The following is a 21,770-nucleotide window of genomic DNA, read 5'->3' as shown; positions in this document are numbered from 1 at the left end:
TTTAATGAGTCAAACTGTGTTTAAGCACCTAACACAAACTGCAAGAGGAAGTGCTCAGTAGATGCTGACCGACTGAGCTTTAGTTATGGTTTGACCAGTTAATCTCCAAAACTGCCAGTTTATATCATCACCTTCTGTAACGTAGTTTGATAGATACCTAGTCTTAAAAGTGTAGTTGCAGTCTCCTGCCCTTATAATTTTGGCTTATTTCTTTGAATAAGCTTGACTATAATGGCAAATGCAGATTATAAATTAGCTATAATAAAAGTGACATTGACCATCTATGCTTAAAGAGTGAGAGGTTAGTATTTCTCTAAATTTGAAAAGTACTATTAATAGGATTAGGGTTTGGATTTTTTTGGAGTAAGTTTAGATTTACAGGAAAACTGCCAAGACAGCAGTTCCCAAATCCCACTGCATTTCCATGAATGCCCCTCATGTAACATGACCATGGTACAGATCACACATGCCAGAGCTAAGGAACCAATGAACTATGTCTGATTCTGCATTTCCCCAGCTTTCATCCATCCAGGCTACTATGGCATTTAGTTGCCATGTCTCCTTAGTCTCCTGTGAGGCTTCTTTCCTTGGTTTTGACCTTTAAAAATTTGGAAGAGTACTGTTCACATATTCTAGCTTAGGTTGAGTTTTTGAAGAATACCAGAGGTGGAGTACCCTCCTTCACACGTCAGGGGGTACATGACCTCACTGACTGATATGAACCTTGATCACGTGGTTACTATGGTAGCATCTGCCGAAGTTCTCTGCTCTAAAGTTACTGTTTCCTGCTCCCCACACTCTAGAAGATAGTCATTAAATCCAGCCCACGTTCAAAAAGGAAAGGAGGATTAAGCTCCACTTCCTGGAAGGGGGAGCATCTACATGTACTGTTTGGAATTCTGTAAAGAAGAGTATGTCCCTTCTTTCTATGAGTGATTTTTAAGAATAATTTTAAAAGCCACTTTTCTTTATGCACTACTTTTCTAAGAAAACCCAGGACACAGGATCTAAGAAATACTTTATTTTGTATCTATATGAGATGATGGATGTTCACTACTTGTATCATTTCCTGATGTAAGTCAAAACATTATGCTGTATATCACCAAAAAACTGGAAGAAAAATCAAGTATGAGGTAGCTCCATACAATGAATTAAAAAAGACAACCAAGACACTGGATATTTGGGATCTTTTTTATTTTTATACACCTGACAAGATTTTACACCAAGAATAGTCAGTTAAATAGTACAAATTTACATTCATGAGGAATGTTAAAAAAAATTCAACTAAAAAACCCACTTCTTCCTGTGACCCACAATCCCAACATTTTACAGTGCAGAGGAGAAGGGGGCTGGGGGTGTGGGGGTGGGGGACACATCCAAAACAAGTCTCTCTCAAAAGAAATAAACTTCACATTCCCTCTCCACACAGGATCCAAATGGTGAGAGTATAATTTACAGTTCATCTTTTTCAGCTGTAGATTTCTGTGAAAACAGAAAAATCAGAAGACGTTAAAAACTAGCACAACAAACCTTAGCTCACCAAAGTTTCATGTATGGGAAAAATGGAAATAGTTCCAGCCTATTTCCATTATCTGAGCTATAGGCTAGAACCCAATAAGATCAATAGTCCCTGAACAATCTAAAATAGGCTAATGTTACTGTAAGGCAGAAGCAAGTGGCAAAGAACATGGAAGCACCGTGGGCTAAGGAGTAATCTGCTTAAAAACACCTCAAGAACGGATGGCGAGGGCTTCCCTGGTGGATCAGGAATAAAGAATCCATTTGCCAATGCAGGAGACACGAGTTTGATTCCTGATCTAGGAGTATCCCACATGCCACAGAGCAGCTGAGCCACAACTGTTGAGTCTATGTGTTGGAGCCCGGAAGCCCCAGCTACTGAGCCCATGTGCCACAACTACTGAAGCCCCTGCTCCACAACAAGAGGAGCCACCGTGATGAGAGTAAGCGCCTGCTCTCCACAACTAGAGAAAGTCCGCACAGCAGCAAAAACCCAGCACAGCCAATAAAAAGATGAAATAAAGTTGCAGCTGCCAGTCCCTGCCTCCCTAGGCTCCTTCCCTGTTTAAAAACAGAAAGAATGGATGGCTAAACTAAGGAAGTAAAGGCAGTGGGGAGGATCAAAATACACACTTTAAATAAGAAAGTGATTTGTTCTAGCTTTTGAATTTGGTATTAGATGCATATTTCTTGACTTTGGCAATAGTTCTGACTTTGCAAGAGCTAAAAATGCAAGTCCCCCTCTTGGTTTGCTCTACCTCTGCTGTTTCTTGTTCTTCCTCATCTGTTCCTGCATCCATCTCTTCCTCTTCGTCTTGCTCTGTGTCTTCTGCGGTGTCCTCTGTTGCTTCTTCAGGTTCTTCTTCGAGTTCTTCTTCAACCTAAGGGCAACGTTTATGAGCCCATTAACGCATCGAACACCTTGGCTCTGTGTTCATTTTGCTCATTTAAATATGTAAGATCATAATTAACTCCACTTCAGTTAATTCTGTTAATGACAAAACTATAGAGGAAACCCTATAGTTAGAGTTAACAGTCAAGCTAACAAAGGGAGACAGGCAAAAAAAGAAAATGGATGTGAAAGGGGAAATTTCTCATTCATTTTTAGCACAATGCCTGATACTGGGACTCAAAACATTAAGTTATATCAAACCTTTGCATCAGGGTCGATGTTTAAGCTGAGGCGAAGCATTCTTTCTATTCTGTCTCCATATGCTTTAGTGTCTGGTAAAAGATACCCTGACCGCAGTGTTGCTGTTTCAAACAAAACCACAGCAAGATCTGCAACAGTTTTGTCATCTTCATCTTCCTGAAATGGAAGGAGTTACAGTTTATTAATACTGAAGGGTCCAAAGAAGTCAAATTAAAAGACAGGAGTAAGGCCGTGATATCGCTCACCTTAACTCTTCGAAGCATGTCTCTGATCAGTGGGTGTCTGGGGTTAATTTCAAATGTTTTCTTCTGGCTGGCATAATAACTGTTACAGAGTGAAAATGAACGTTAACAAATATATCAAATTTGAGGGTCCATACATTTCCCATATTCTAGTATAACTTACATAATTACAGAAAACTTTCAAAAAATCAAGTCATGCTTATATATTGTTAAATCACGCTTTCCCTTCTAAAGGGCAATGTGCATGGTTAGATCAAATAGTACAATAAAGAACTACTTTATTTACTAATGAATCCCAAGTGCCTTTGTTGAGTGGATGAACTGATTTAATGTCCTGTTCATCCCCTCTTAATGTATTCAGTCTTAATTGCAGCTGTGTCTCCCTAGAGTTCTGGAACAGAACAGGCTCTGGGTGCTGCTCAAGTAACACCTTCTCCATGATGCTTCAACCAATATGGTTCTAAGAAAAATGGCATCTTTTCACTAAGCTCGGCTGCAATGCATTCTGGGTATACCTTCATCATTGTTAGCATCCTACCTGTCCTCCATGACTGCTCTCCTTCCTACAGTTGCAGGCCGAGGACAGGAAGGAACCCTTCTCCCTACATCTTGGCATACCTATCATACACACAGGGCTTAGAGAATTATGCCTTGATTTCTCAATCCTGACTAGTCTGAACATTGCAAAAGACAGTAGTGATGTCTACTGTAGAGCATCAGTATAAAGACACAGTAGGTGCTCAAATGTTTGTTGGATAAGAAGGTACTGTCCTGTTAATAAATGACTGTAAAGATGGACTTAGATGGCTACTGTACTGTTGCAGTGGAATATAAGCAGAAACCCATTTTCCACCTGACATTTACAATCTAGTCAGGGTACAAGACAAATAAAACAGCACTTTGGCATTTTATTTTATAAATATTACACACTGGTGAGCCATGCTAATTATGAAATATAGGTATATTTTAAATGGAGTTTGGGGATTGTGACAATGGAAACTACACTTAGGAGAAGAATCCTTAAAGCTAGGCTTGGGGGGAAAAAGTGTGACAATAGGTAGCGAGTAAGAAAATAGTCCAGGTAGAAGAGAGAATAAAAGCAAAGAAGAAGTCATTTTTAAAACTATTGTTGTAACATTCAAATATAAACCTGAAAAACATATTTCTTGAAAATAAAGGGTGCCAAAGACCTAGTGTACCTCCAGTACTTGGTCCTTGAGTTCAATTGCTGGTTGTGCATCTTCTACCCTGTATTTAGTGGAGAATACCACTTGGGGGTACAAGGGGTGATTAAAAAGGATTTAACTCATTTAAGAAATGTAACTGTCATTAACTTCATCTTTTAACTATTATCTGAAAATGTAAAGGCAGTCCAGATACTAGGCCAAGCAGAAAATCTAATGCTGAAAGACATTATGTGTAACAGATTAAGAAAATTTCCATCTGTATATAATATACTATTAATATAAATCACAAGTGCAAGACCTTTTCTTTAGTAATCTAATCATTTTGTCAACTTTTCTATAATGGAGAGTGGTAGACACTTAAAATGCATCAGTTCTTTGTGTAGTAGCTGTGTTATCTTCTAAAGGGAGGCTGGGTGAGAGCTTACATCCTGGCAGGGCCTTCCCTGAGGATGCTTACTTGGTTGAGATGTCCTTGCCTGTCTGGTATGCCTGGGCTTTCATGATCCTCTCCATGTTGCCAGACCACCCATACTGGCTGGCTACGAGAGCACACGGAGACTCTGTCAGGCGCTGAGACACCACAGCCTTCTCGATCTTTGGAGGAGAAAGGGAAAGTTAGTTATCTCTAAATATCAACAGTTAAGGTCATCAAGTAATTGCATTTCAACTCCTTAAGGACTCATCACTTAAGATCACAAACAGGCAGATAATAAAAGTACCTCTCATTCAGATTCTTAGGAAAACTGTCATTTCATAACTGAATTTCTTAAGTCAGAAATACTTAAACACCAACTTTCAAAAATATATACAATCAAGTTTAACCTGTAAAAATTTAAGCTATTGCAAAGGCAATGTTAAATTATGGAAAACTTTGTTATGAAGAAAAAAAAGTACCTGTACCTACATACAGAATGATCACATATCCCTGTAATTCTTCAGTTTAACAATTTTAAACTTGTCCTCCCAATAATGTAACTACAATATTAAGTGTTCTGTATAGCTTTTAATGATTATGAAAGTAACCAGTTACAAAGTTTAATTTGCTAACAAAACAATTTTTTAAAACACAGATGCTAAAATTTTCAATTTCTAATTTCCAGAATACCTTGTCCTTGAGGGCTTTATCTTTCATCCAGTTGAGCAGAGGCTCAAATTCTTTCTCAACTGCTTCACGACTCTCCTTACTTTTCTCACTTTCATCAAACTTCACTCCTTCCTTGGCAACATTCTGGAACCTCTTCCCATCAAACTCGGGAAGAGCCTGAATGCAGTATTCGTCCACAGGTTCTGTGAGATAAATCACTTCATAGCCCTTTTTCAGAAGTCGCTCAACAAAGGGAGAAGATTCAGCCTACAAAATTGAGAGAAATAACACAAACTTCCAGTTTGGCCTCAGTATATTTTCTTCATCCAAGTAGGTATGTTTAGAGAGTACCAGCAATCCCATTTTATGGGTGGGGAATTAAGAGGTGCAGAGAATACAAATGACTTTTTTCCTGTCAATGACTGACCAGGTCTCAGAACTATTTCAGTTTACAAATTTTCCTTTTATTCTCTCTCTCAAGAGTTGGCTATAAATCAACCCCCAGGTACACAGCAGACCAGTTGAAGTTCTCTCACCTCTTTCCTGCTGGCCCCAGCCATGAAATAGATTTTGTCCTGCTTCTCTTTCATTCGTTCCACATACTGGTCTAGACTAGTAATGTCACTTGGATGATGAGAAGACTGGAATCTAAGAAGTTTGGCAAGACGTGTTCGATTTGAGTGATCTTCTATCACACCAAGCTTGATATTGGTACCAAATTCTTTCCAAAAAGTATCATTGTATTTCTCATCAGCAATCTTCTTGATCATGTCCAGAGTTTTACGGACAAGCTTCTTTCTAATCACCTAAACAAAATGACAAAATAACTCATTAGAGAACTTCATCACAAACTTTTGAGAACTTACACTATGTAAGGTAGCAGGGGAGTAGTGGAGAAGACACAAAGACACTGGTATTATATTAAGGGGTGGGGGCAGAGAATGGCCAAGTATTCCTGTGTCAGACTGAATGGAAACTTAAGTTGTCACTGGCAACAGTTACAAGATTGCTTTCATGTTTACATTCTAATTTTAGACCAGGCAGTACATATATATGGGTGCTCACTGGACGGCTCTTTCAACTAATACGTTTGAACATTTTTAAGGCACTCACCTTAAGCAGTTTATGTTGCTGAAGAGTCTCACGGGAAACATTCAAGGGGAGATCATCTGAGTCCACCTGCAGACAGCCAAAGTTCAGCGAGCAATACAAACATCAGAGAAAAACAAAACCAACCAACCAACCAAAAGAACCCCACTTTCAGACCCCCACTCTAATCCCCTCTTCCCCCAATAACCTCTGGATACTTACAACACCCTTGACAAAATTCAGGTACTTGGGCATCATATCATGGAAGTCGTCTGTGATGAATACTCGGCGCACATACAGCTAAAGCGGAGACCAAAAAAACAAAGGTCACTTTCTGGAAATCATGCTTCCAAATTTTAAACTCAGTTTATACTATTTAAAAACTCACCTTAATGTAATCACTCTTCTTGGATCCATATTCATCAAACAGACCACGTGGGGCAGATGTGGGTACAAATAAAATTGACTTGAAGGTAACTTCCCCTTCAGCAGTAAAATGGATATATGCCATGGGGTCATCGCTTTCCTATAAAGTTGGTATCTTGGTCATTCAAAAGGCACAAGGAAAAGGCAGTGCAAAGGCTAAGCAATATATGGTGTGGTACACATGCAGTTTAACAGTAACTAACAAAAAAGTTCCCTTACCAAAAAAGTGGAGGGGAGAGGAAGGCAAAGAGGGAAGAAGAAACAATTAAGATTGCACTTCTAACTGGCTGGACACGGCTATTCTGGTGTGGCTGTCAGTAACGTTCCTCTATCGCCTAACCCTGGGAAGGATGGCTGAGTCTAGGTTCTACACACGTGAGAGGATAGGGCAGGAAAACCACCATCCTGTAAATGACAAAATGACATATAAGAAATTTCCTGAGTACTGTTCAACTAAAAAAGTACTCAGGAACAGATTTCTTCCAAGAAACTTGGACTGTAGCAATGGATTGAAGAGGTATGTAGGGACAGAAAATTCCTGTATTATCCATTCTGAGCACCTGAAATGTAGTTAGTCCACAATGAGATGTGTTGGTCAGTGTAAGACACACACCAGACTTTGATAATGTAGTACCAACAAATATCCCACAAAAAACCCAACCAAACAAAAAAACCAAAAAGGACCAATTTTTTGTATTGATTACCTGTTGAAATACTATTGGATATACTGGGTTAAAAAAATATATACTATTAAAAGTTAACTTGGCCTGTTTCAATTTTTTTTAAATGTAGCCTCTAAAAGACTTAAAATCACACACTGCTCACATATTTCTAATATAGCTGTTAAGATGAAAGTACCTCTATATACGCTAGGATTTTAGGGTACACGAGAATGAAAAAGGAGGCAGAACCAAGGGAAAGTTTTTAGAGGTAAAGCTTAAAGGGTAGCTGGATGTTAATGTAAGGGAAACAAAGGTTAAGTAACAAGTCAGCAGATGGAATAAGGAATAAAGAACAAAGACAATCAGAGTCCAGTAGCAAGATCTAGATCGGGGTTGGCCAACTCTGGCTGCCACTCACAAGAAATTTCATCAGGACACAATCATATACTGTCTATGGCTGCTTTCAAACTATTGATAGGAGAGTCTGACATGTCACAGATCCTATAGTTCATGAGCTTAAAATATTTACTAGCTGACCCTTTAATTAAAGGTCTGCTGACTCCTGATCTAGGCTAAGAATATAGATTCGAGAACCCCAAGAAGGAGCTGGAGCCTGAATCCACGACAGCGGTTAAGACTGCATGATGGACAGTTTGCTCTAGCCATGCTAAGTTCATTAAATTGTTCTATTTGTACAAAACGCTGTTTGAGAAAACATTAACTTGAAACCATCCTAGTCAAAGCTAGTTTTGGATTCTAAGAGTTATAAGAAATGATCAGTAAAAGAAAAAAAAAAAGGCAAGGCAACAGATTTAGTCATCCTTTCTAGGCATGGCCTCAAAATAAATGTTTGCTATTGTAAACAAGCCTTTAAGATTATGGTAAAAGCCATTCAATAGCATGACTTTATGCCTTACAGGTTCTGTAGCGAAAATCAAGCATCTACTGATGTGGGTGGTTCTTAATCTTTTTTGTAGCATAGACCCTTGGTGGTCTAGTGAAGCTCAGAGTAAAGTTTTTAATGCATAATATAAAATACAAAGAATTAAAAAGGAAACTGGTTGTGCTGAAATAGTTATAAACCTGTTTTTAAACCTATTTTTGATATTGTGATTTTTCTTATCACATTATTCTAAAATCATATTTACCTTTGAAAATGATTTGTAGAAAGCTTTGTATTCATCCTCCCCTACTTCTTTTGATGGTCTCTGCCATATGGGTTTGATATCATTCATCAGTTCCCAATCCCAGACAGTTTTTTCAACCTGAAGTTACAGTATTTGATTAGTTTCTCCTAACGGTTACACCAACGGTATCAATAGTTATACTACAATAACCACAGCTTTAGAACATTTCAAAATAATATTAATATAGGGTATCTCTATTGTAATATAGTTCCTGCCAAATGGATCAAAATTTTTTTTAAAGGGCTTCTCTGGTGGTCCTTGCAATTCAAGGGACACCGGTTCGATCCCTGGTCTGGGAAGATCCCACATGCCATGAAGCAACTAAGCCTGGGCTCCACAACTGAGACCCGTAACAGCCAAATAAATAAATAAATATTTAAAATTAAAAAAAAAATTTTTTTAAGTATCTCTCTAAATATTTAAGACTAATATTTAATACAACAAAGGCAAATTGTTATTGTAATAATTGGTATCAATCCAATAAAGATTTTTTTCAGTTATTTTTAACTAGCTAAAATGTTATTTCTTGAATATGTTTTGAGGTTAGAATGATATACATATTATGTATTTCTATTTCATGACTTACAGAAATCCAACATCTTATATATTTCTCAAAATCCACCATTACTTCTACCTACTCTGCCACCTAAGCAGACCAGAGAATTAATTTAATAGTTCATATCTATGCAGCAAAAGAAGATGCAAAAAGATTTTAAGATTTTAAAATTCAAAACTTATCATAAGCCACCAGTCCTGGGCAATATATAGAAGTCAGAGGACTATTCATAAAAATGATCTGCGTTTGCTACTTAAAACTTTCTAGGGAGAGAAAAACACACACACACAGCTTGGATTTTAAAAGCTGGGCCTGCGGACTCCTTGAAAAAAGAAGACCATGAAGAACTGAAGCTTCTATCAGTCTGTGCATATCTGGGTTTCTGTGTTTTTTCTAACATAATCTAAACAATATTTCCACCTTTGTTCTCCTCCCTCCCCTGCCTCGGTTTTATCGATACACAATTGCGATCATTACTATACGAGTTGCAAGTGTACAACATAAAGGTTTACACATATTGTGAAAATGATGACCACAGTAAGCTAACCTCCATCATCTCATATAGATGAGAATAAAAGAATAAACAAACAATTCTAAGAAATGGACCAAAAGGAAAAAATCTCCTTATAATGAGAACTCTCAGGAATTAGACTCTTAACAGCTTTTCTATACATCACAGAGCAGTGTTGGCTCCATCACACTGTATCTTACATCCCTAGTGCTCATTTATAACTGGAGGTCTATATCTTTTGACCACCTTCCTCCAACCCAATCCCCTCTCCTGCAACAAGAAATCTTACCCCTTTTTCTAGGAATCTGGTACCTTATAACCTAAACAATATTTTAAGTAGGAGGATGAACCGGGCTTACTTTTTTAGTTTTTGGTTTCTTTTCGTCGTCTTCTTCTTCTACTGCAGCTTCATCATCAGATTCTTCTTTATCTTCTTTTGCTGCTTCTTCTTCTTCAGCAGGTTCCTCAACCGTTTCAGTCTGTTTATGTAGAAAATAGAATGATGGTTAAGCTCACATTTCATAATTCTTGATTTTATCTATAAGATATGAAACAAAATTACAGCTCAAAAAAATAGTCTTCAGTAAGAAAATACTGAGTATCCTGCATTGAAAGAACCACATTTAACCTTCATTCTTTATGTGTTAAATATTTAAATATGTCCAAGGTAATATACATATATAAACTTTATTCATATAAATTTACCTTGCTGCTCCAAACATAAATAGGAAAGTTTATGAACTGTGAATATTTTTTCACGAGGTTTTTAATTGTATCCAATTCAAGGTAATCAGATGCTTCTTCTTTTAAAACAAGGCTGCAAGGAAAATAAGACATTTAGAGACACGTCATTGTTTAAAAGTTCTGATTATAAATTTGTGTAAATATTCATTTGACTAGACTAGCCAACAGCTCTGTGCATAACCCACAAAGTCCCCATTATTCACGTTAAGAACTCTTATCACCAATAAAGGTTTGTGAGCTAAATATACCAAATATGGGTATGGTAAAAGGAAGAATCTTTCTTGCACTCCCTCAAGTGGAAAACATTCTTCATTATAAGCAAAAAATGAAAAGGTTTCCAATCTCCTCAATGTGTTGGATTTTTTTCATTTGAAGAACAGAAATCTTAAGCTAGCTTAAGGTGGGAAATCTCTGCAATATTCTGGAGAAAAGTAGAATCATATGCACTCTGCTAACTTCCCTAGAAATCAACTGATTACATACTGTAGACAGTTAACCCCTAATAGAAACACGTTCCTTAAGGAAAAGCTAGAGGGCATCTCAGATGGTTCAGCAGTAAAGAATTCACCTGCCAATGCAAGAGTCATGGTTTTGATCCCTGATCCAGGAAGATCCCACATGCCATGGAACAGCTCAGCCTGTATGTCACAACTATTGATCCTGTGCTCTAGAGCCTGGGCGCTGCAACTACTGAGCCCACGTGCCCTAGAGCCCATGTTCTGCAACAAGAGAAGCCACTGCAATGAGAAGCCCACGCACCATGATTAGAGAGTAGACCCTGTTCACTGCAACTACAGAAAAGCCTGCGCAGCAACAAAGAGCCAGCATAGTCAAAAATAAACAAATTTATTTTTTAAAAATAGCTAGAACATTAATCTGAACTACTGTTTATATTTGCACTAGACAAAACAGGAGCCACCCACCTGTTACATGTGACTATTTATTAATAGTTAAAAGTCAGTTATAGTCAGTTATAGTCATAACAGTTAAAGTCAGTTCTTTAGTTATATTGCCACATTCCAAGTCAACAGTCACATGTAGCAAAGTAGCTGCCATACTGGACAGACCAGTGAAAGACCATGTCTACCACAGAAAGTTCTACCAGGAACAGCACTGACTGAGATAATTACAGTACCAAAAACTGTAGCACTGCTTCCTTACCACCCTTTCTGCAAACATATCCTCCATCCACCAAAAATAACAGCCACATCATACTCTCCAACACAGTGGGTAGCCCATATCTTGATGTTTGTGCTCCCAATAAAAATGGGGAATGTTGTATCCATGGTCCCCTCCTTGCCTCAAAAAGCTTATAGTTTAGGAGGACTTTCCAGCAAGTACACAGTACATGACACAGCCTAGTGAGGGGACTAAACCTCTGGTCTTGGAGTATACATACTAGTGATCCAAGGTTGGTACCAAGTTGCATCAGTTTTGGATGCAAATTAAAGCTGATGATTAGACATCTTAGTCAGGTATTCAAGAGGCAATTAGACATATAAGCCTAGAACCCAGTAGAGAGATCTAGACCGGGGTTGGCAAACTCTGGTTGCCACTCATAAGAAATTTCATCAGGACACAACTTCATCATATACTGTCTATGGCTGCTTTCAAACTATTGATAGGAGAGTTTTGACATGTCACAGATCCTATAGTTCATGAGCTTAAAATATTTACTAGCTGACCCTTTAATTAAAAGTCAGCTGACTCCTGATCTGGGCTAAGAATATAGATTAGAGAAGCCTGAGAAGGAGCTGGAGCCTGAATCCATGACAGCGGTTAAGATTGCATGATGGACACAGGACACAGAGGACTGAAACTGAACTTCTGAAGAAAAGAGACTATCAACATTTAAGAAACAGGCAAAGGAAATTAAAAAAAAAATAATGCTAGGTAGAGTGGATTGTTTTAAGGAGTGAGCAGTAAAATGCAAATTCTGGAGAAAACACAAAAGAGAAACTCCAAAAAAAAAATAAGAGAAGCTATTGCTGGTGATCATAGCAACTAAAATAAGCCTGAATCCACTGGATTTAGCAACAAGGAATACTGGTAATTTATTTCAATGGAAAAGTGGTGGATAAAGTCAAAATACTGTGGGCTGAGGGGGGAACAGAAGGTGAAGTAGCAGGAAAGGCAAGTATGCTTTTTCGAAACGCCCAACAGTAGATGGGGAAGAAAAAGAGAGAGCACGTGCCTGACAGTGGAAAGCTGCATCATCTGCCTGTCCCTCCTTCTCCCAGAGAGACTTCAATACGTTTACACTTGCTTTAGGGAGAAATGTAGAATACTCCCTTCATGATAGGAGGAGGGACAGAAGCCATTTTATGTTAGCATTTACAAGATGCTGATTTCATGATCTCATTTATTCTTCACTAAATCTCTCCTAAGTGGCGGCTCATTAGGGGTAAGAACAGGAGTAGGGAGGAAACAATTGTCCGACAGCCTCTACTTTATTGGTCCAATATTAAGATGGAGTCACATGTAGGTAGGGCAAGATCTTGACCGTGCGACTTCCTTGCCTTTGCTCTTTTCCTTTTGGCTATTCTAGACTTTCAGTTCCTCAAAAGTGCCTCTGAAACTGTCCAACGTGCAGTGCTTGCTGCCTAGAACATCTGAACCTAACTCAAAACCATTTCAGAAAAACCTTCTGATGAGGTGGTTGTCCCTTAGCTTCCTTTCTGGCATCTGCCATTCTGAAATTATTTCATGTTTTTTCTTAGTTGAATGAGCCATATGAAAGGAGGGATAGCCACTGTCTCATTCTCCACTGTAGCCCTAAACTCTAGCATTTAATAGACATTCAAACGAGTACCCACTGAGTGAATTGGTAGGGAAGGCCTTGAAGAAAACAGGCAATTTTGCCCAAGGAAAGGAGAACCTGTTGTAAACTTTCATTTACTGATCAACCATCCGTACTACTTCATGAAAACTGTCCTGATGACCCTTATCCATTCATACAAATATCTGCCAGTCACACATTAGGCACTGGGAACGCAGTATCAACAAAATGTTTGCTCGTGTGGAACTTATATCTAGACATCTCACCTGTCTCTTAGCAACACAAGACACGAACATCTCTTGGGACATCATTTTCTATCTTTCTAGTTAAGAGATGTAATTTACCTGTATTCTCTTACCACCTAACACAGAGGGCACTGGGGTATAACTATCAGTGATGCCTCTGAAAGAGATCAGGAGATGTGAACGTTAATAACAAAGGGAGGGAAAAGTAAGTTTAGAATGAAAAATTAGTAAAAATACTAAAATGCACGTGTCTAGTTTTTATTGAAGGAAAATTTGTGACAGTGAAGGCAAAAAATGTCTTCTGGGATGAAGAAAATCTGTTGAAATGATAAGATATATGTTTGTTTCCTACTTGCATATTTAAAAATCAGTAATATTGAGAAAATTTTAAACTGAATTAAGAAAAAAAAGGAAAAAACAGGGCTGTAGGTACATTTTCACTTGGCAGAACTGGGTAAGTCAACTGACTTCTAAATTGGAATTTCTTTATCTCTATGATGGAGGGAAAAAAACACAAAAGCAAGAAAGCTGTCCTGTCTCCTGTCTGCTTCACACTTCACAGTGCTGTAAGCACCGGGAGATACTGGGCCTAAGATCTGTCTTGTTTACACCAACAATAGTTACTGGCTTGGGACTTCCCTGGAGGTCCAGTAATTTAAGACTCCAAGATTCTACTGCAGGGGCTGCGGGTTTGATCCCTGGTTGGGGAACTCAGATCAGATCCCACATGCCTTGGGGCAACTAAGTAACTAGAGAGCCCATGCACCGCAACAGGAGAAGCCCATGCATGGCAACCACTGAGCCCATGTGCTTAAGAGCCTGTGCTCCACAATAAAAGAAGCCCTCGTAACTCAATGCAGCCCTCCCCTACCCAGGTGGCGACTTAAAACAAATTCCACTTCAAATTCGATGACTTGTAACTATCCTCAGTCATGTCTGACCCTTTGCAACACCACGGACTGGAGCCTGCCTGGCTCCTCGGTCCATGGGATTCTCCAGGCAAGAATACTGGAGTGGGTAGCCATTCTCTCTCCAGGTGATCTTCCCAACCCAGGGATTGAACAAGGGTCTCACCACTGCAGGCAGATTCTTTACCATCTGAGCCACCAGGCAAGATATAAGGATCCTCCAGTGAGACATTTTCTTCCAAAGAACTTTCATAACTCTCCTTCAAGTCCTTGATCTGTACCTGTTCTCTCCAACCCGCCCCCAACCCTAGTTACAATCTTGAATATTTCCAACGGTTACCCAGGTTACTGCGAGTCTCTTCTCAACTGGTCCTGCCATCCTCCACACTACCTTCAGAAAACTTTAAATGAGTTTCATCAAAATTTCAATGAGTAACTGCCACCGCCTGAAATGCATTCCTTGAATTTTGTGAACACATTGTATCACCATGCCCTTATCCACAATGCTCCACAGACTGCCACCACTTTTCTAAGTCCTGCTTCCCTGGAAAACCTGGACAAGCCACCTGTCTGTGAGGCCTCTGACACGCCTTCAGCTGGAAGAGCTAACTAACCCTTCCTACTTGATGCCCTCCATTGACAGCAGCCACCACAACTCTGAGCCCGGCCCTTAGCAAGGTCTCAAAATACTTAAAGTGATGAGAACTGGTTTCACATTCCTCATTTTTACAGGCAAAGAAATTAAGGCCCAGAATAGGCCATTGGCTCAGAGAGCCAGAATTGGAGAGTCAAGAGCCTGGCTATGGCTATTAATTATCATTGGGAGTGAGTAATACTCACGTAATGGTTGTTCCCCGTCCAAGAGTGTTTCCTCTGGGGTCAGCGATTACAGAAAATTCATTGGAGTCAGACTCCCAGATGTGTTGGGTGTCGTTGTTGTGTTTCGACGTGACAATAACTTTATCTGCCACAAGGAAGGCAGAATAGAAACCAACACCAAACTGACCGATCAGTTCTGATGTTGACTGGCCATCTTCTTGTGCCTCAGTCATTTTGTTTAAAAACTCGCTTGTCCCAGACTTTGCTATGGTGCCAAGGTTTTTCACCAACTCCTCCCGGGTCATTCCTACACCAGTGTCTGTGACATGGAGCAGGTTCTTCTCCTTGTCACACTAAAACCAAGACAACAACAAGACAATTACACTTGCTTAATACTCATGATATGGAACGGAAATACTCAGCTATATACTGAGAAGCTATCAGCTTTGAAGCACATCAATTCCAATACAGAAAACAAAACTGAACTCCTTCCCTCCTCCACATAGGATTTTATGGTCTTTTAAAAAAGCACACATCTTAAGTACATTTTTCTTTACAGAGGAGAATTTTAATTTTAAGTTTAAAGAAGTTTTAATTTCTTTACAGAGGAGATTTTATGGTCTTTTAAAAAAGCACACATCTTAAGTACATTTTTCTTTACAGAGGAGAATTTTAAGTTCATGGCAGAGGCCTTATTAAGCTAATTTTAAGTTTAATTTAAAAGCACACATCTTAAGTACATTTTTCTTTACAGAGGAGAATTTTAAGTTTAAGAATTTTAAGAATTTTAAGGAGAATTTTAAGGAGAATTTTGTATTTGATAAAGTATCGATCAATGTAAAAGGGCAAGGACCAGTTTAAATGTCAATGGGCAGAGATAGACCTAAACAGAACAAGTTACTTAAGGGGGAAAAAAAAAAAATCAAGAAAAATAAAATTTTATGTTTTCTCTATTTCACTGACAAAAGATAAAAGGATCTGAAACTTAAATGACTTCTGTCTTTGTAATCTGTGGGGATCAATGTTCTTCATTTAATATTCCCGGCTCTCTGCCTTCCAGAAATATTACAGGAATATATTTCCCTCACTGATAGTTGGTTAAGGCCACGTGACAAGTTCTGGCTAAAGAGTTGCAAGTGGGAGTCAGAAGTGTGGCTTTCAGGCTCGAGCCTTTAACTGGTGTGAGACCCTCCAAGCTTTCTTTGCACCATGGCAACCAGCTACACTCCAGATGGCAGCTGTTCCATCAGCCTGTGTCCTAGAGTGAGGATGATGCAAAGCAGAGGCCCCAAGGCAGCCGGTAATTAATGACTTAAGCCAGGGGTTGGCAAACTTTTTCTGGAAAAGGATCAGAGTATTTTAGGTTTTGTAGGTCATACTGTCTCTGTCAAAAACAGTCACAGATAATTCACAAATGGGCATGGCTATGTTCCAATAAAACTTTATCTATAAAAACAGGCAGCAGGTCAGATTTGGCCCACAGGCCATATTTGGCTGACCCCTGATTTAAGTCCCTGACATTCGGTAGTTAACTGTTACTGCTCCTAATCTAGTCTACCTTGACTGACAATGGATTCCCTATCTCTAAGAGTTCTTTCTACTTTAAAATTGTTCTCTTACCTTAATTTTAACCGTCAACTCCTCATTTCCAGCAAGAGCATTTTCATCAGTCAGTGATATTAGTCTTATCTTATCTAAAGCATCAGAAGCATTTGAAATCAGTTCTCGCAGGAAAATCTAAACGGAAGCCAGATTTAACACACACTTCGATTAGCCTCAAAATACATGACATCAAACTTAACGTCAAATTCATTTTATTTCTCCTCTGTACTCTGAAAAAACACTCTTTAAGGACTAGACTTATAGTACAAGGGTGGTTTTACTCTCTTGGTAAAAGGAGATACAGTTCTTTATACAAAGGACTGGAACAACTATAAGGAACACTTGAACTGGTCAGAGTAGTTACTACTCTATTTCCCTTCTTAGTGACCTTAATGTATTCAATACTTGAGGCTCAGTTTGTATGAATGTACTTAAGACTCACAACTATTCAGCAGGCCATGAACACAACTGGAGGGGAAAGGGAGAAAGAAGGGAGAATGTCTCTCCCCCTTCCCACAAATACAAATAGGTATCTAGTAGCCATTCGTGCACATGCTGGGTCTTTAAACTTTGACAACTATTTGCTTGGAATTACTATTATGTAAGCATATTAACCAGAGAAGGCAATGGCACCCCACTCCAGTACTCTTGCCTGGAAAATCCCATGGACGGAGGAGCCTGGTAGGCTACAGTTCATGGGGTCGCTAAGTGTCGGACACGACTGAGCGACTTCACTTTCATTTTTCCTGAGCGACTTCACTTTCATTTTTCCCTTTCATGCACTGGAGAAGGAAATGGCAACCCACTCCAGTATTCTTGCCTGGAGAATCCTAGGGACGGTGGAGCCTGGTGGGCTGCCGTCTATAGGGTCGCACAGAGTCGGACACAACTGAAGCGACTTAGCAGCAGCAGCAAGCATATTAACTATTGGCTTCCCTGGTGGTTCAGTGGTAAGAAATCTGCCTCCAAGGCAGGAGTTACAGGTTTGATTCCTGGGTTAGGAAGATTCCCTGGAGAAGGAAATGGCAACCCACTCCAGTATTCTTGCCTGGGAAGTGCCATGGACAGAGGAGCCTGGTAGGCTACAGTCCAGGGGGGGTCACAAAGAGTCACATATGGCTTAGGGACTACACAACTAAACAGCAACAAAGCACATTAACTGTGAAAGTCATCAAGTTAGCTAGCATACAGAAACAAAATAACACGATCATAGCCACGGGCTGCTTACCTCTTTATTTTTATACAATGAGTTGATGATGAGTTTCATCATTCTGTTAACTTCAGCTTGGAAGGCAAACTTTTCTGATTTCTCTCTAAGTTCTCTTATTTGGGATGCATTTAATCCATCCAACTGAATAGCTTCTTCCTCTCTGAGGAAAAAAATTTGATTAACTAATACTGCATTACTTAGTTTCCTCCAAAAATACAGCATCTGCGATGAGAGCACAATGGTCTTAAGGGTTGAAAGGGGAGAAAGGAAACCTTTATATTACCAGTCTACCATCTATTATTTTTCCACAATGATAGGTTACTTTTAATACCAAGCTGGAAATACTCTATGCTTAAAATTGTCAGAAAAGTAAACCCAACTTTTCTCTAAAGTCACACACATTTCTGTTCCGTCACATGGGACACATGCCAGGGAAACTGGCTTCTAAGGGTCTACAAAGTTTTAAGTCCTAAAAGACTGAATGAAAACGTTGCTCAACTGACACAAATCTTTTTAATTACAAAGTGTACACATTTACTGTGTATAAAACCAAAGTCTTTTCTAAGATCTTAGCAAGGCTATCGTGCTTGTATTCTGAAATAGTTATCAAGATAGTTTTCAAGGGAATTCATCTGATTCTGACCAGTCATTCTTAGGGGAAAAGTCAGGAGATACTATGTATGCACACAGTTGCTACCCCTAAAGTCTTTATTTTTCACCTATTTAAATTCAGAGTACTTCTGGGCCTTCCGAGAAGAGATACAAAGAAGGTACTGCCTTCCAGGTTCCAAGGGGTTTTATGCATAGATTCAGAAGAACACAAACCTCTGTACTACTTCATCATCTGTCCTTGAGCCTTCTCTACTTTTACCCAGATCTTCTTCCACTGTCCCATCCACATCCACTTCATCATCAGCACGAACCGACCCTGACGGAAGATTTAACATCAGAAAACTCTCACACTTCGTTGCTTCATGTACTTCTCATGAAGTAGCAAGATGGAACAGGGCCAGGGTAGGGGTTGCAAAATTCACGTGGTAAATATTGAAGGGGGCGATGGAAGAATGGATCCACTGGTTTCAATAACCGATGTCAACCCAAGTCGGCATATTTCTTATTTCAGTTCAGACACTGAGGTCCCCCAGGAGATTTTTAAATACGGAGGCGCCCATCACCTCTAAAAGCGTAGCCCCGGGATCCTTTACAAATACTGTTTAGCCGACTTGATACCAGGTTCTTTCTACATTCACACGTGTTGCGCGCAAGCCGAGACAAGGCCTCCAAACTGACCACGCCAAAACTTAGGCCTTTAATATCACAGGTCAGAAAGCAAAAAGGGTTTGTGCAACCTCTAGCGAGGAGAACTGAAATTGGGCCCAGGGGCCTGAGAAAGGGAAGAGATGATAAGAGATTTTAGGACCTTAGGAGCTAGAATAAAAGTGAATCAAACTGCTGACACTGTCGGTCTGCTGCCCCAGGGCCCCACGCTCCACAGCCCAGCAGCTAAGAAAGGAAACTCGCGTTGGCAAGGAGACGAGGGGCGGTGGGGGCGGGGGGGTGCCCTCAAACTCTGATGGCCAAAGGTTGCGGCGTCTGACAAAAGTCCTCCAGAAAAAGCATAAGCGATGCTCTTGGGGGGCGCAAGCCCGAGGGAGGCCCCACCTCGAGGAGGCTGAGACTGCTACGAGCGGATACTATATCTTAAGGGATTTAAACGACTCCGGTCCCCTTTTATGCTTCCAGAAGGTGACAGCAAAGGAAATCCCCTGAACCTCTTTCGAGGAAGAGCGATGGACACCCCATCGGCCCAAACCCTAGCCCTATTATCCCCCTCCCAGGCTCAACGCCCCCAGAACCTTCGAGAAGAGGCCGCGCTTGGTGGGGGGGGGCGTCCTGGGGTGCCCGCTCCTCCAGGATCACTCACCGAAGGTCAGCAGGACGCAGCAGAGGCCCAGCACCCACAGGGCCCTCATGGCGCACAGCCGGTGAGTCTCAAGTCCCCTTGATCTCAGGAGCCGCCTCCGCCCCCCCACGCCGGAGTTCGCAGGCTCACACCTCAAGCCGCGCGATCCGCCCACTACCCCCCAAGCAGGTCCGGCCGCTTTTCACCCCCACTTCTCGCGGGCGGGGGACGGGAAACACGAACCCACCAATCGTGCCTCACCACGCACCCGCTGTACCCAATGGGGGCTCGTGGGGGGGACCGCAGTTCACCAATCGGAGCTGTCCAGGTGCGGTGCCCAATGCCCGAAGCGTGGCTCCTCCCGATTGGTCAGTCCTAGCCCGTTTTCTCCAATCAAATGGCTCCGCGGGCCCCTCTCACTTGGGACCGCCCCTTTGCTTAGGTTGTTCTGGCCTCTAAGGGAAACCGTCCAATGAACGTCAGCACAGAACTCATCCCCACTTGTGGAGAGGTCGAGTGGAACCACTTCCGGATCCTAGAGAGCGTTTATTCCGTGACCAGGGGAAGCGGTAGCCATGGCAACGAGTTCTTCCCCTTTTCCATGTCCACGCATGGGGTCACGATGGGAATGATTCCAGAGCGACTTTTCGCAGTCAGCTTTCTATTTGGCAGTGCTTCTCGGTAAAGAGACACACGTAAGAGGTTGAAAATCCCCCGAAGCGCTTTTCGATGCCAGTGATGAGGAACTACAGTTCCCAGCATGCAACGTACTATAAAGGCGACTCCATAGCGCATGCTGGGAATCGTAGTCTTTGATCAGCTGCGTAGTTTGGCTCTTCCTTCTGCATGTCTCCCCCCAACCCCCCCGTGTCATTGCGGTAACTATGCGCCGCGTGTTTTGGAATTTACCCCTCGTTCCCATTGCCATAGAGGTCTGTACGTATTCCCGACTCTCCAGTGTACATCCTTTAGAAGCGGGCCTAGAAAGCCCCCAAGACCTTGGCCGAGGCCGCCCGTGTTCTTGGGGGCGGCCTCTCTGAGTCTGGCCCCAGCCTCGTGCTCTTTCGCGAGCTTTTTCCGAATCTGCCTTCCCGTGCGTCACTTGGGCAGCCGGAACCCTTGTTGCGTCTGCTCCTTTCACGGCCGGAATCCCAGGCCTCCAGATTCGATTTCCAGAAGAGAGTAGCGGGGCTCCAAACTCCCTCCACATTCCCTTGAGGGAAATTGCGAGCAATTTTGATGCCCCGACTCCCTCATGAAGTTCAAAGGCGGTGACCCAGTGGTCCCAGAGTCCCTGCTGTAAGGCAGGTGGAGAGCATGGTAGTAAAGTCCAGTCTAGCACAGAAAAGAAGAAACACTCTAAGTTTGACGTGCAGGAGGATACACCTGCAGATCTTTGAAAGCAAAACCTGTGGGGCTGCAAATGAGAGAGGGAGTACAGCTTTGTAACTTCGTAGAAGTACAGAAAGACCAGGTGTCTTTCGTGTGAGGGAAGTCCCTCACCCTAATGTTGTGCCTTGGAAAATATTTTCTTTGTCTCTTTAACCTGGTCTTTACGTAACCCCCACCCTGACTCGCACCCCAGTTTCTGACAAAACACTGCCTTCCTACTGCTTCCTACAGGGTAATTGAACTTCAAATTTGTTTTCAGATAATCATCCGAATTCCTGAAGACAAGTTTTCAATGACAGGCTATCATATTTATTTATAACTTCCCCTATTTAGGTTTGCCAGTCTTAAATCTGTGGTCAGCACTTACCCATTGTGGTGGTGCTTCATTTACATCTGCCTAAATTACCTGTCTTTGTTGTTAGTAAGAAAAGTTTAGCTTACAAAGCTTTTGTCATGCTTCTGTGCTTGCATCTTTTTTTTTTTTTAAGGGTATACTAGGGTATGAATTACATTCAGAAATCTCAATATTTGCGTTTTTGTGTGTTTCAACTCT

At 40.9% G+C, this 21,770-nt stretch overlaps 2 protein-coding genes across 6 annotated transcripts in view; one reads left to right on the top strand and one right to left on the bottom strand.

Annotated features, from left to right (window-relative positions):
• Positions 1–1,177: 1,177 nt before the first annotated feature.
• Positions 1,178–20,910, bottom strand: HSP90B1 (heat shock protein 90 beta family member 1). 5 transcript variants are annotated; one of them, XM_081595588.1, is made up of 18 exons: positions 20,735–20,869; positions 18,748–18,850; positions 17,941–18,082; positions 16,731–16,847; positions 15,132–15,463; positions 10,321–10,432; positions 9,975–10,094; positions 8,510–8,626; positions 6,662–6,799; positions 6,496–6,573; positions 6,298–6,363; positions 5,721–5,990; positions 5,206–5,451; positions 4,558–4,694; positions 2,917–2,995; positions 2,672–2,827; positions 2,277–2,399; positions 1,178–1,482 (listed from the first exon to the last, which is right to left on the bottom strand). In XM_081595588.1, exons 1-18 carry the CDS (start codon positions 20,751–20,753, stop codon positions 1,453–1,455), a joined length of 2,385 nt encoding a protein of 794 aa, XP_081451714.1. In that variant the 5' UTR covers positions 20,754–20,869; the 3' UTR covers positions 1,178–1,452. The 5 variants fall into 5 exon arrangements, with proteins under 5 accessions (XP_081451714.1, XP_081451713.1, XP_081451709.1 ...); XM_081595587.1 differs by lacking the exon at positions 20,735–20,869 and adding an exon at positions 19,847–20,001 and having other exon boundaries at positions 18,744–18,850; XM_081595583.1 differs by lacking the exon at positions 20,735–20,869 and adding an exon at positions 19,847–20,001.
• The window catches only part of LOC145547031 (putative tetratricopeptide repeat protein 41), a 92,295-nt gene continuing 81,943 nt past the window's right edge, over positions 11,419–21,770 (top strand). The window contains 1 exon segment of the mRNA XM_081595582.1: positions 11,419–12,408. The gene's annotated coding sequence lies outside the window, so the exon portion shown is untranslated.

This window comes from Giraffa tippelskirchi, chromosome 4 (genome assembly GCF_054371585.1).
Source record: "Giraffa tippelskirchi isolate mGirTip1 chromosome 4, T2T-mGirTip1v1.2.pri, whole genome shotgun sequence".
Classification (NCBI taxonomy): domain Eukaryota; kingdom Metazoa; phylum Chordata; class Mammalia; order Artiodactyla; family Giraffidae; genus Giraffa; species Giraffa tippelskirchi.
This window is presented reverse-complemented; position numbering and strand designations above follow the sequence as displayed.